Source organism: Montipora capricornis, chromosome 6, assembly GCF_036669925.1.
Source record: "Montipora capricornis isolate CH-2021 chromosome 6, ASM3666992v2, whole genome shotgun sequence".
NCBI lineage: Eukaryota > Metazoa > Cnidaria > Anthozoa > Scleractinia > Acroporidae > Montipora > Montipora capricornis.
In genome coordinates, this window is record NC_090888.1 from 45,337,858 (window position 1) to 45,350,357 (window position 12,500).

The 12,500-nt window shown below is 40.4% G+C and overlaps 2 protein-coding genes across 4 annotated transcripts in view; one reads left to right on the forward strand and one right to left on the reverse strand.

Annotated features, from left to right (window-relative positions):
* LOC138052247 (serine/threonine-protein kinase/endoribonuclease IRE2-like) overlaps positions 1-12,500 on the forward strand; it is a 413,063-nt gene that overhangs the window by 25,347 nt on the left and 375,216 nt on the right. The window lies entirely within an intron of this gene.
* LOC138052249 (follicle-stimulating hormone receptor-like) overlaps positions 2,847-12,500 on the reverse strand; it is a 12,419-nt gene continuing 2,765 nt past the window's right edge. The window contains exons 1-7 of one of the 3 annotated variants that reach the window (XM_068898644.1): positions 10,571-10,639; positions 10,354-10,412; positions 10,004-10,228; positions 8,855-8,926; positions 8,111-8,185; positions 5,954-6,025; positions 2,847-5,212 (exon numbers count right to left, since the gene is read on the reverse strand). In XM_068898644.1, coding sequence (XP_068754745.1) covers positions 3,790-5,212; positions 5,954-6,025; positions 8,111-8,185; positions 8,855-8,926; positions 10,004-10,227 — 1,866 coding nt within the window. In that variant the 5' untranslated portion in view covers position 10,228; positions 10,354-10,412; positions 10,571-10,639 and the 3' untranslated portion in view covers positions 2,847-3,789. Of the gene's footprint in view, positions 5,213-5,953; positions 6,026-8,110; positions 8,186-8,854; positions 8,927-10,003; positions 10,229-10,353; positions 10,413-10,570; positions 10,640-12,500 lie in introns of those variants that run through there. The other 2 variants (XM_068898643.1, XM_068898642.1) reach the window with 2 other exon arrangements.

Consider the following 12,500-nt stretch of genomic DNA (forward strand, 5'->3'; position numbering starts at 1 on the left):
CGTGTTTATAACATAGGGGCAAAATTTTCTTGTCACTGTAATGTCGAGGCACATCGAAAAACTGTTCGCTCTGCTTGAGTGTGCGATCCAATCGAAAACTAAATCCTGGTCAGCGGTCAACTTAAAAAAACTGCTGACCTCGATAAGCTCTAAACTTGACCCTGCGATATGGTCACGTGATAATGGTCAGCGGATACCTTGTTTTGACAGGTGTCAATTGACCATACCATGGATGCCCAATTTATTGGAGTCCATGAGGAATAAAGGCTTTGTCTTTGCACGTCTAGCCTCACAATGAATGAAAGGTCAGACGTGCAATTCTTTCTCACAAGGACTGGAAACTACCAAGTTCACGAATTTGATTGGCTAAAATCGATCTTGACCACGGTCTAGATTTTCCCATCTAGACCGGCATCTTGACCGGTAATGTTTTGTGGTGAACAAATTGCAAACTAAAATGCAAAAATATCGAGTATTTTCTGCTACGAATATTTGTGTATGGAAGTGCCAAAAAGCACGATGAGAAAAAAGGTAAGGATGACGCCACTCATCGCCGTTCGCAAGCAAAATGTCAGTTAGTACAAACCATTACGTTAAACGAATTAAATTGTTCTTCAGTGTTTGCCAGGTTCTTGTTTGCCGTGTGTACAGATCTCACTGCGTTCGGTCTGTACTCACGACCTCGGTCAAGATTCTCCCATACAGACCTCCTGCTCAGTTAATAAGAGCTAAATATCAAAGATGTATGCTGTAAACTAGCGTGATACTGGTCACATTGGCATACATAGATGGGTAGACGTACGTACGGTCGGACGGACGCATGACATCATAGCCAAAACCAGAATTTCTCGCATCGATGGGTTATCATATTTTCTTAGCTCCGCGCGCGCGCGGCCTCTGCGCGCGGAACTCCACTATCAAGCCATCTGGGCGTTGGTCATTATGTGATTTCGTATCAAGCCCGTAGAGGATGTAGATACAACGGTAGTGAATATGAAAGCCATAAAAATTTGAACTGCGGAGAGAATCAAGTTGAAGTGGTACTATGATCAAAAAATCATTTCCTTTTTTTCTTCACATTTTGAAAGCGTGTTCGCTTAACACCTAACTGGCAAATTTTGAGCTTTGAGTTTTATCCAAAGGCTGTTTATTTTGAGAGTAAGTTTTGGATTTCGTGGTCCGCCATTACTCACGTTCAAAACGGACGATTGGACCTCAGAGGGTTGGATCTAGAGAAAATGACGTCATTTACTCACTAGCTTAAAATTTCAGCGTGTAAACGCAATTTATTATATATGCAAAACACGGGTTGGAAAGTCTGAAAGCCCGAAACTCCCGTGCTGCATATTAATGAGGCCGCGTACACACGCATTGCATTCTTAAACTCGTGAGTGTTTGACGTCATTTTCTCCTCGACCCAGCTCTCTCAAGTTTTTAAAGTTAGTAATGGCGGACCAATAAATAAGAAAATTCCAGCTAAAATAAACAGTTGTCTTTTTAAAATCAGAACTTGAAACTTGGGTGAGTTAGTGTTAGTTAACATAGTTTTGAAATCCAAAGGGAAAACAAAATTTTTTTTTGGTCCTAGTACCACTTTAAGATGCTGATCATCGCAGTTATGAAGGCTACTTGAGCAGTAACGAAAGGAAAGCCTGAAGAATTCAGGCTTGAACGGGATTCGAACCCAGAGCTCTGCGTTACCGGTGCAGTGATCTGCTAGTTGAGCTATCAGGCCATCTGGGAGATGGTCATTATGTGAGTTCAAATGGAGCCCGTAGAGGATATAGATATGATGGCTGGTCTGAACTATCCAGCGCCAGAAAGCGCGACCGCCTTTGTATGATGTTTAAAATAGTTAATAACTAATTCCTATTAACTTCAACGACCACTTAAGCTATTGCAAAACTGTAACCCGCCGTAGCAAAAGCTTAATATTCTTGCTCCCGCCACAGACACTTATAAATTCTCTTTTTTTCCAAGAACCATACCCGAATGAAATAGTCTGCCTGCCTTTGTAGCAAGCACCTCATCTGTCAATGCCTTTAGGCACCTAGTTTCGAGGCTATAGCAGCGATTAATTTTCTGTTTGTAACTTACTTTTTTCTTTTATTTATTTATATTTTTTCATACCTTGGTTTAAAGCAACATAGCATTTCCAAGTAAATACACTGAAACTGAAACTGAAAGTTACTTTATGAAAGCCATAAATATTTGAACTGCAGAGAGAATCAAGTTAAGTTGCTGAGTTCAAGTTCATCTTAACCTGTTTATCACTTTGCAACAAGAAGAATGGGTGTTGCTTGGTTACATTTTCAGATGTGAGCATATAAAAATGAAACACAGGGCTGCTTTTAGACGGCTCCTCTGCTGTTGTGGTAACCGTTAAGCTTCCTAATAATGAAGGCATCTTTATGCACAAATTGTTGTTTCACATGATACCATAACAAAGCTGTTCGGTGATACAGTGTTGCAGAGTCAATCCCTCTAACTAGCACGGTTTCTTGAAAGTGTTTATCTACTGGTTTCATAAAAACCTCCTCCCTGCACACTTGTCATTTTGCCAACTGAGAGTGTCAAAGGGAAAATGTGATGAGGTTTCGTCGTATACATGTTTTAACAATAATTAATTTTGTACATTGGGTTGCGCCTTGAAAACGTTGTTGGACCAAGCTATTCAGGATACGTTTGTGTATTTTTTGTCAAAGCATTTCAGTTGTGTTTTATAAAAATAAATGCAGAAATAAATATTTAAATGACAAAAACACTTGTTTGCGAGTCGAAATACAAGTAAAACTCGCAGCTGATATTATTTCATGAGTTTGTGTAAAGAAAGAGAAGAATGCAGTGATAAATGCGTTTTTATTTCACGTTGTGTTCTGAGAGGTCTTTTTGATAACATTGTAAAATCATCATTTACACCTCATGAAAAGAAACGGACGCTTAATCCCTAATAATGAATAAAAGAGACAGGAGTGTGGAAACATTGAGTGGTGAATCATTGGTTTGTAAGTTACATTCATTACACTCCAAACCAGAGTAGTATTAAACAATGTCTGATTGAACCCAAGAACACAAAATTATAAAGTCTTGACACAATGTCATTGAATACCATAGGGCTTCGTTTGCTGAGTAGTAGAACCTGGTATGATTTCATTACTTTGAATAAAGAAAGAGAAGAATGCGGTAAGAAATGCATTTTTAATTCACATTGTGTTCTGAGAGGTGTTGAAAGTCAGTCTTCAGTGGTGATCAGCACTGTAATTTACCTTTACCCAAATTACAGGACTTCACGAATGACTATGTGATAACATTTCACAAATCATCAGTTACACCTCATGAAAAGAAAAGGACGGTAATCCGTGAAAATATACAAAGAACTCTTTTTGCAGCCTTAATCTCCCATGATGAATCAACTTTTTAAGTTGCATTCATTACCTAAGCATACAAAATTGTAAAGTTTTGACACAATGTCATTGAGTACTACAGGCCTTCATTCACTGAGTAGCTATCTACTCAATCGCTAAAAGAATGAGCGACTTTGAAACAGTGAATTATAAATTAAAGCACCTACCATTAAAATGCAAACATTTGAACTAGCGAGCATTTTAGTTTATCTTGTTCAAGTGTACGCTACTGCAATCAAAAGTCTGTGGCAGGATTATGTTTTTTTTTGTTAACATCGCCGACCATTAGGCTCCAAAGCATCGAGATTGCTTTGTCAGTTTTTAGTTTGTTGTTGTTCTTTGATCTCAGACTGAACTGGTTCGTCACCCTTGTCCTTCGGTCTTGCTAACATGAAGTGTCTTTTTGCTGCACTTCTGGTTTTTGTACACGTGCTGTCTCAGTGGAATCACCAGTTGAGATGAGTGACCTGAAAGGTAAGACCTTATTCGACAGCCTCCTTACTTTGCGCCTGATTTCCCGCTTGAAATTCTCATGTCTGAATGCATAAAGAAATGGATCCAATAAGGAGTTAATGTTGAGACATGTGACTGGGAGCCACTGACCAATAGCAATCTTGAATATTGTACTTTTAAAAGCATCTCCTTCAAAATCAAACGGGTTGTCATCGAACTTGGCAAAGATCGAGAAGACGAGGACAATGAGAATGGGGATGGTAAAGAAAATAAAATTTGTGAAAACCAGCAAGGCAATTTTTCTCGCAAGCGAGAACTCTCGTTTTACTCCCATCTTATTGCTGCTTTTTTTCACAAATATGAAAATGTGGACGTACAAAGGAAGAGTAATCACGTACAACACCAGAATGACAACAAGAGAGCTGAGAAGAATCAAAGAGGACCCTGAGTTAAATTCCTCGTGATAACTCAATGGGGTGCAAGCTCTTTTTATGTTGTAGTGCAGTCCTCCAACACCAAAGATGGGCAAGACAGCAAAGCTGATGGCGCCACTCCAAGCAAGCAGCAGTAAGATGTGACAAGCTTTAACTGACATGAAATTTAAAGGGTTCATGCAGTAAATAACCACGAGGTATCTTTCTAGAGTGAGAAGGAGCGATATGGCGACCGAGATGAGTTGTCCTGCAATGAAGATTGGTCCAGTAGAGGGTTGCAACTCTCTTCCGGTCCACATAATTTCTTCCAAAATTGCGTCAATATTCTGTGTGTTCGTGTGGGCTACCCATATCGAATAGATACCAATCAGTAGATCGATGCCTCCCATGTGGCCAATCAAGACAAATGAGGGTGTCTTTCGCAAGGTTTTAGAAGTCAACACAGTCATGATGACGATCAAGTTCATTACAATGGTCAAAGGACTCAACACGAATTCTATGAGAAACAAATGTTGGGGCAAAGACGTGCGCTTCTTAAAGTAAGGCATCACAATGTGACGAAACTCGCATTCCGACTGCTTGACACACATACATTCAGGTACGAATCGTCGTTTAATAAACTGTTTCGGTTCCTTTCTTCCAAATTCGAGAAACTTCATCTCATCAAGTTGTCTAAGGCATTCTTCGGCCTTCCGTCTTCGTCCACCTGATTCGTTGACAAGGTTGTGTGGGTTTATAACTGTACAATTTGGGCAAAAAATGCACCAGCTGACACCTCTCAGTTCTTGTAGTTTGGGAAGAGCCAAAATATTTTCATCTGGTATCCAGTGTGTTGTCCCTGTTATATCCAGTATTTGAAGGTCTGGGGTGTTGCATGACAGGTTTCCAGACCATTCATCCAAGTCATTAAGGCCCAAATTTCTAGGAATGAACATTGCAAAGAGCATTTAATCATGCTACTATAAAATCAATTTATTGCCACGGACGTCCAGTAATCAACTAATTTTCGAAGTGAGGACTTTGCACTTGGACTCGCTTTCATAATGAGGTCATAGTGAATATGATCGATCGCCACCGACAAAACCAGTCCCCCTTAGTAATTATTATTTTGGCCAATCCTGACAAATGCACAAATCATAGGGCATAGAGAACATGAATGGGAAATTCACATAGCTTTACTTTTATACATGAGATTAAGGGGGCAGCACATTTCACCAATAACAGCGACTGGAGTTTCAATGCAAAATCCAATCGCGAGCTTACACTTGGCACGCTAAAAACCGCAACCTTTCTCCGTATGAGTGACAGCTAGAACATGGCATGGATTAGACGAAATATGTCAAGTATAAAAAAGGCTAACTGCGGCTGGGCATCGAAGTTTTATACTTGCCAGACAGACAGTATTGGACTAGCAGACTGAGTAACTACCATCCTCGGAGACCCAGGGGCAGATCGCGGAGGCAAGGGGAAGTTTAAACCGGCAAAAGAAAATGGCGACTCCCGAAGAAAAGCATAGTAGGGCGAGAAGAATTTGCCGGTTTAGACTTCCCCTTACCTCCACGATCTGCCCCTGGGTCTCCGAGGATGGGTAAATACCCAAGTGTCAGTAAAGGGGAAGTACCAAGGAATAAAGTTTTGTGCATTTAAATTCTTTGAACTTACAAGAATATCAGGTGATTTAATCCCTCAAAGAAATCACTCTTTACAAGTTTAATCGCGTTCCTTCGAAAAGATCTGAAAATTAAATAAAATGCAATACATTAGGACAAATTCTGCGTTTCGTTCATAGCTGTCGAGTAGCTCTGTCCTTTTCAGTCTTTTTTCGCGGTAATTTTAGAATATCCCGCATGCGTTTAACATTGTTTTCGGGGGTTCTTATTCGGGCTCACAATGCCAATATAACTGTCACAGGTAATATAGTCACCGACTGAGACTGAGTCTGACGCCAAGATGCAAATTGTTTCCCTTCACATCCAAAAGGATGATCACGTGGGTTGGTATCCGTAAGTTAGTTTGATTCCACTCTGGTTTGGAGAAATTTCCATGTAACTTAAAAAAATTACAATATAAGTCCCAACGTTTTGACGCTCCCATCTGATGCATCAGGGGCAATCCAAAGCTGTCACAACGAGCCCTGATAGATTCTTGCCAATTTGCGTTCTTTATTAGTAATTACCATCCTTTCCCTTTAAAAAGATAAAAGGCCATCACCAAAGTTCAAAGGAGCATGGACAGCATTGATGTGCCAAGCTCCCAAACAAGGACGGTTGATGGTATCCGCCAGTTATTGGTGACAAGAACCCATTAATAGGAGGTTGCCTCTCCCATACAAGCCCTATGAGGATCTTTCTATTCTTAGAATAACACGAGTTCTTCGGCTCTGCACGCGCTGTTTTAAATGGCCAATCAAAAAATAAAGTGATTGTCTAAACGAAGACAAAAAAGGAAAAATTCAATGTATGCAAATTGATGTAGATGTGAGTGTTCTGCTGGAGGGTTAATGCTATAAATAGAAAGATACGCGCAACGGTTCACTAAAGGATATAGCGCATATGGTGGCTGCTACTCATGGGCTTCTGTTGGTGTTAATTTTAGAAATATCCCATACGATTGCAGGGTTAGTTCGGCAAGCGTGGTCTGACAAAGCAAAGTTTTCCTTTCTGTCCGATGTACTCATGATCACACTCATTGTATGGGACAGAGTAGATTCGTTGTTTTCTCAGCACAGGATCGTTAGCTTTGCCAAATATATGACTTAGTGTCTGGAAAGGCTTTCTGTCAACTTTAAGGTTGTGGCTGCTCAAACTCGCGTGATAGGTTCCGGAAGAATGTACGAATTGTAATCTTTAAAAGCTACAACCTGTCTAATTGTCAACCTTTGTTGCTGTATGAACCGGAACTAACAGTAGTGAGGGAACGCCAACTAAAATATAAGGATCTGTATGGGAATCTCGGTAAAAGACCTGGAAAGATAATTTTACGAAAAAATTCTCAATTAACAAGCCTAATCTTATTGCCATTGTGGGTCGCTTCCTTCCTGTGTGGTTTTTTTTTTTTTTAGATTCGATGCGAATTGAACACTGAATTCTTACATGCCCACCAAATTAAGTCAAATATTCCTGGATAAAATGTTCCCAGGGTTACAATTCCACCGTAGAATTCCAGGGCGAGTCTTTGTTTGTGGCTTGGTAACGAGTCTTTGTCGTCCCTGACGACGTTACCAAACCGAACTCAACGGTCGCCGTGTGGTGTTCAAAGAGTAAGAGGATCTTTTCATCGTTTCGTTTGGGACACTTACAGCCGCCTGACGTGGCAGGGCTTCGCTTGTGCGGCTAGAGGATTGAAATGAAAGAAAAACCTTTGTTCTTGAATTCTACGGTGGAATTGTAACCGTGGGAACATTTTATCGAGGAATATTTGACTTAATTTCGTGAGCTCGTAAAAATTCAGTCTTCAGTCTTGGTATCTTATTATAACCGTTGACAACTGAGAAACTGATAACGGCTCGATCCGCGTCGAATTTGGAAAAAACCCACACAGGAAGGAAGCGACCCAGAGTGGCAATAAGGTTAGGCTTTTTAATTGAGAACTTTTTCGTAAAATTATGTTCTCAGGTCGTTTATCGGGCAGTCCCATATAAATCCTTATTTTCTCCCTTGTCGTCAAGGGAGATAGCACCATGGGCAAGCGGATCCCCCTTCTCCCCCCCCCCCCCCCCCCAAGGTAAATGAAAAATAAAACAACAAATGTGACAGAAGGTTAGTTTCGGGCGAACAAATCAAATACAAGAAATGGTTATTGAATACTGTTAATACTTACAGATATTGTAGAAAAGGAAATACTCGTAATGCAGCTGTGGATGTCAGATTTTTCAAGTTGTTGTCATCTAGACTTCTGTTGAACAAACACATGCTTATGATATTGGATGTTTCTCGAATTCCTAAAAGTCTGAGGGCTTTTTTTACGTTGATTAGCGGCTCTAGGAGGCTAGACAGTAAAGTGAGTTTAGGTTTTATGAGGAACCTAATATAACGACTCCCGGTTTTGTTCGCTTTATCAAGTTTTCACTTCACTTTGGAAATGAACTACTAATTTGTCTCTCTTATACTAGCGCTTTTATTAAGTAAACATGCTTCACCTCCCAAGGTAGATTAAAAGGCTTGTCCCCTATCGTCTTGAGCTATTTCTACTCAAACATAGACGACCATTCATATATTCGAGTTATCCAGTTGTTGCATATGTTAGAAACTTCAAATTCACCCAGTAGTTCTGACTGACAGCTTTAAAAAAATTGCTATTAAGTTATTGCCGAAGCCCATGACCTTGAACGGTTTAACCCTGCTTCAGAGCTAGGGTTTTTTGAGTTTAGAAATTTCCTTATTTTAGGGATTTAACGTAGCTCGTGCAATTTCCCGCGCGTGCCGCATCGATCTCATTTTTGTCCATATTTTGGCATAAAATTGGTGTCCTAAAACCCCTAGCTTTGTTCCAAGGAAAAAGAGTTGCAAGTTACACGCTTTAAGGTCATGTCCTTCTGGTTATCGGAAATCTCATCATACTTACAAGTTTGTGATTTCTGAATAATTCTGAAACGATGACGTTGGTATCGTAGACAAGTTATTGTGGGACAAATCCCTATCAGAACGAGAAACCTCATGAGACGAGAAAGTAGGTAATCGTCTTAAGGATAGACTATTAAAAACCCCAGGGAATGGAGGTGGCTTCTACGGGATTGGAACCCATGAGCTCTGCGATGCCCGTGCAATGTTCTACCAACTGAGGCAGTGTGGCCCAGTAGTTAGGGCGCTTGCCTTGAGATCCTGAGATCCCGGGTTTAGGACCCGCTCTGACCACTCGCTGAATTTGTTCCTGGTAGTCCCTGGTTCAACTTCCCAGCTGCACTTGTAAATAGCCAACTGGTTTGCCTCCGGCCAGTTGGGATTCTTAACAGTTGTTGTTGTTGTGTTCTGTTGTTTCGTTGATTGTTTCATTGGCCCTGAAAAGCCCCTATGGGGAGCGGTCAATTAAGTATGTATTGTATTGTATTGTATAGATTTAGCCAAGCGTAAAACCGGAGCTCCCGTTTCTAACCCCAGAAAGCAATACAGTGTATATGGAAATAATTATGCTTCTGCGTAAAGTACAAAATTAATCGTCATTAGTGTATACAGTTTACAGTGATCAAGCACCTCTGAGCTGACAGCAGTAAACAAACAAGCCTTGCAAACAATATCCAACAATTTTAATCAAGTGAAGCTATGATCTTCGCAGTCATGAACGCAATTTTTAGAATTGCGCAGAGAAGCCTGAAAAATTCAGGACTTCAACGGGGTTTGAACCCGTGACCCCGCGATTCCGGTACGACGCTCTAACCAACTGAGCTATGAAGCCACTGACGTTGGGAGCTGGTCATTTGTGGGTTCTAATGGTCCCGTGAGGAATGAATCAATGATGAAATGTTATATGAAATGAATCATATATGAACTGCGGATATGAAATCAAAAATCGATACCGCGATGACCAGAGTTGAAGTCGAATAAGCTTTTTATACAGTACCTCTAAAATGGACAAAAAAATGACTAGTTAAGGCTGTTCCACTGAACTAGTTACCGACTGAACCTGTTTGCTATTGGGAGGTTCAATTAACGAAAGATTACCATCCCAAGAAATAAAAGATAATATAAATGGTCAGCTACTTGCCAATGTACTTACAATGAGTATAGTTTTGGTGGTAGTTGAATTTCGTCTCTTGCGATGTGTTCTCCAGAAATGTTACATTTTACAGAGACCTGTCCAGCCTGGTTGTTGAAGCAGCGACAGACAGTAGAACAGGAAGAATATTGGGCGAAAGGTGAGATACCAATCACGTCTACGTTGCAAAGAGCCACCATCAACAGGAGAAGCAGACAGGCTCTCAGCCCTCTAAATTCGGCCATTCTGCGGAGTAAAAATTCTCGATTTTGACAAGACTCTTCCTTAAATGAGCTATTCAAAATTTAACATCAGAAGAAGAAAAAATTCTTCCACGAGACCTCAGATTTGAGTCATACCTCCCCACCTACCTGTCCTTGACAATCCGTGCTGTTTTTTGTAATCAACTTTTATTGAAAATAATCGCGGGCTATAAAAGTCAAAATAAAATCATTTTTACTGGGACTAACTGCAATTAGCGTTTGAAACTGCAGAATTGGTCAAAACTGATTTTGAAATCAAACACACGAATTCTATCAACTAAAAATGTGTTAAGTCGAATTCGCACGTATAAATTCCACTCTTTACCTTCCAAAGTTTAGAGTCCTGATTGGGAAGACGGTTAATGTGAAATCCGCGGAATTGAAGTGTCTTCTTAGGCAGAAACCAAATTTGTGCTGGGAAGACTGCTTGACAATTTTAATTGTCAAGAAAAAGCGATTTGTCTTGGAAGACAAATCGCTACTTTGTTTAATTATGCTTTTCGCGAATGCCAAACAAGTTTTGGGGATTATTGAAATTCTCTGCGCTGATTGGTTGTTGCACTTGAGGTGATCAATTATTACGCGACAATCCAAGCCGAACTTCCGCCTAATAATGTATACAATGATAACTGAAGCCTGTTCACGTAGAGTGTCTTGATTTTCATTTCATTCTGATCACGGATGCTCTTGGAGGTTCCAGCTTGTTCAAGGTAAAAGTAAATGTGTGTGCGCTTAGTTGACCGCTCCCTACAAGGGCTTTTCAGGATCAACCGGCTCAACGGGATCGGACCGAATGCATGTGAAGGCGCCCACGGCTGCCGCCATACGATCCATGTGTGATCTCGGATCACCGCAAACCCAGCAAGATGTAATTGACTGGGAGTCGATTTTGAGCAGGGAGGAAAACCGGAGTATTCGGAGAAAATCCTCGAAGTCAGGTTGAGATCGACTGAAACTCATCCCACATACGACCCGAGGCCAGCGTTGAGCCTGGGTCTACGTCACAGAGGTGGGAGGCACGATTGATGACCACTAAACCACCCTGACTCCCCCATCGCGGGGTGTGTCTATAGATTTTGACATCCAGCACAAAGTGCCCCTATAAGTCTAAGCATTTGCTAAGTATTTGCTACGTTAGCATTGCTTTTAGCTTAAGACATATAAAGCTGTGTTCGTTCTTCAAGTAAAAATATCAATCAACCATGAGAGCGACTCGCATCGAGGCAGGTCGTTTGATAGATTCAACTATGCAAGATTCAAAATTGGATCTGCTCTCTAATTAAGTGCATTTCTGAAAACATGACATCGCCAACACCTTGAACAAGTTGGAACCCCAAGAGCACCCGCGATCGTAATGAAATGAAAATCTAGACACTCTACATTACCAGGCTGCTTTGGATAATCACCTGAGCGGTTTTTTCAACTGAATGGTCGCAAGCCATTTTGTCAAGGTGAAAGACGAAGAAATGAATTGCTTTAACGAAAATGCATATTTTTAAAATAACACCTATGGAATTATAACAAAACAATTATTCACCTCAGCCTCGGAGAATGGCCGTTTTTATACTAGAGACGCATAATCCGTCCAGACGAATTATGCGTCTCTCATGTTATCCATCTAGTGTAAAGACGGGACGAACTATATGAGACTCAAAATTTGTCTGGGGACGAACTTGGGCAAACATTTTTTCTGCGTCTGTTCAATTCATAAAGACGGGCACAATACGCATAATTCGTCTGGACGAACTATCCAAACGCATAATTCGTCTTGTGCCTGTCTTTATGCTAGACGAATTATGCGTCTCTAGTATAAAAACTGCCATTATCAGTGAATAAAAACCTCGACTTCGTCTCGGTCTGGAAAGATAACTCAGAAAAGTGTTTTTTTTTTAAGTCATGGAAATTACAGTGGAAAGGTAATGAATTTACATAGTCCATGATTTGGCATATGGATTGAAAATTACTTTTGTTTTCATACTAAGGACAGTGAAAATATTACGAAATGAAATATTAATGTTACTTGAATACATGTGCCAATTATTGAGATACCGGCCGGTCAAAGTGGATCAAAGTCCACATTTCGTCGTAAAATCAGGGTGTCATAGAGACGAATTATACAATAAATGCAGTGAAAATTTATATGAACAATTAAAAATGTTATGTTGTTTTTCTTTTCAGTTTATTCCCAGCGGCTTGAAATAAGAGATTGCTGAGCCTATTCACCACCTTTCTTTTGAAGTACCTAAAGAAGTGTG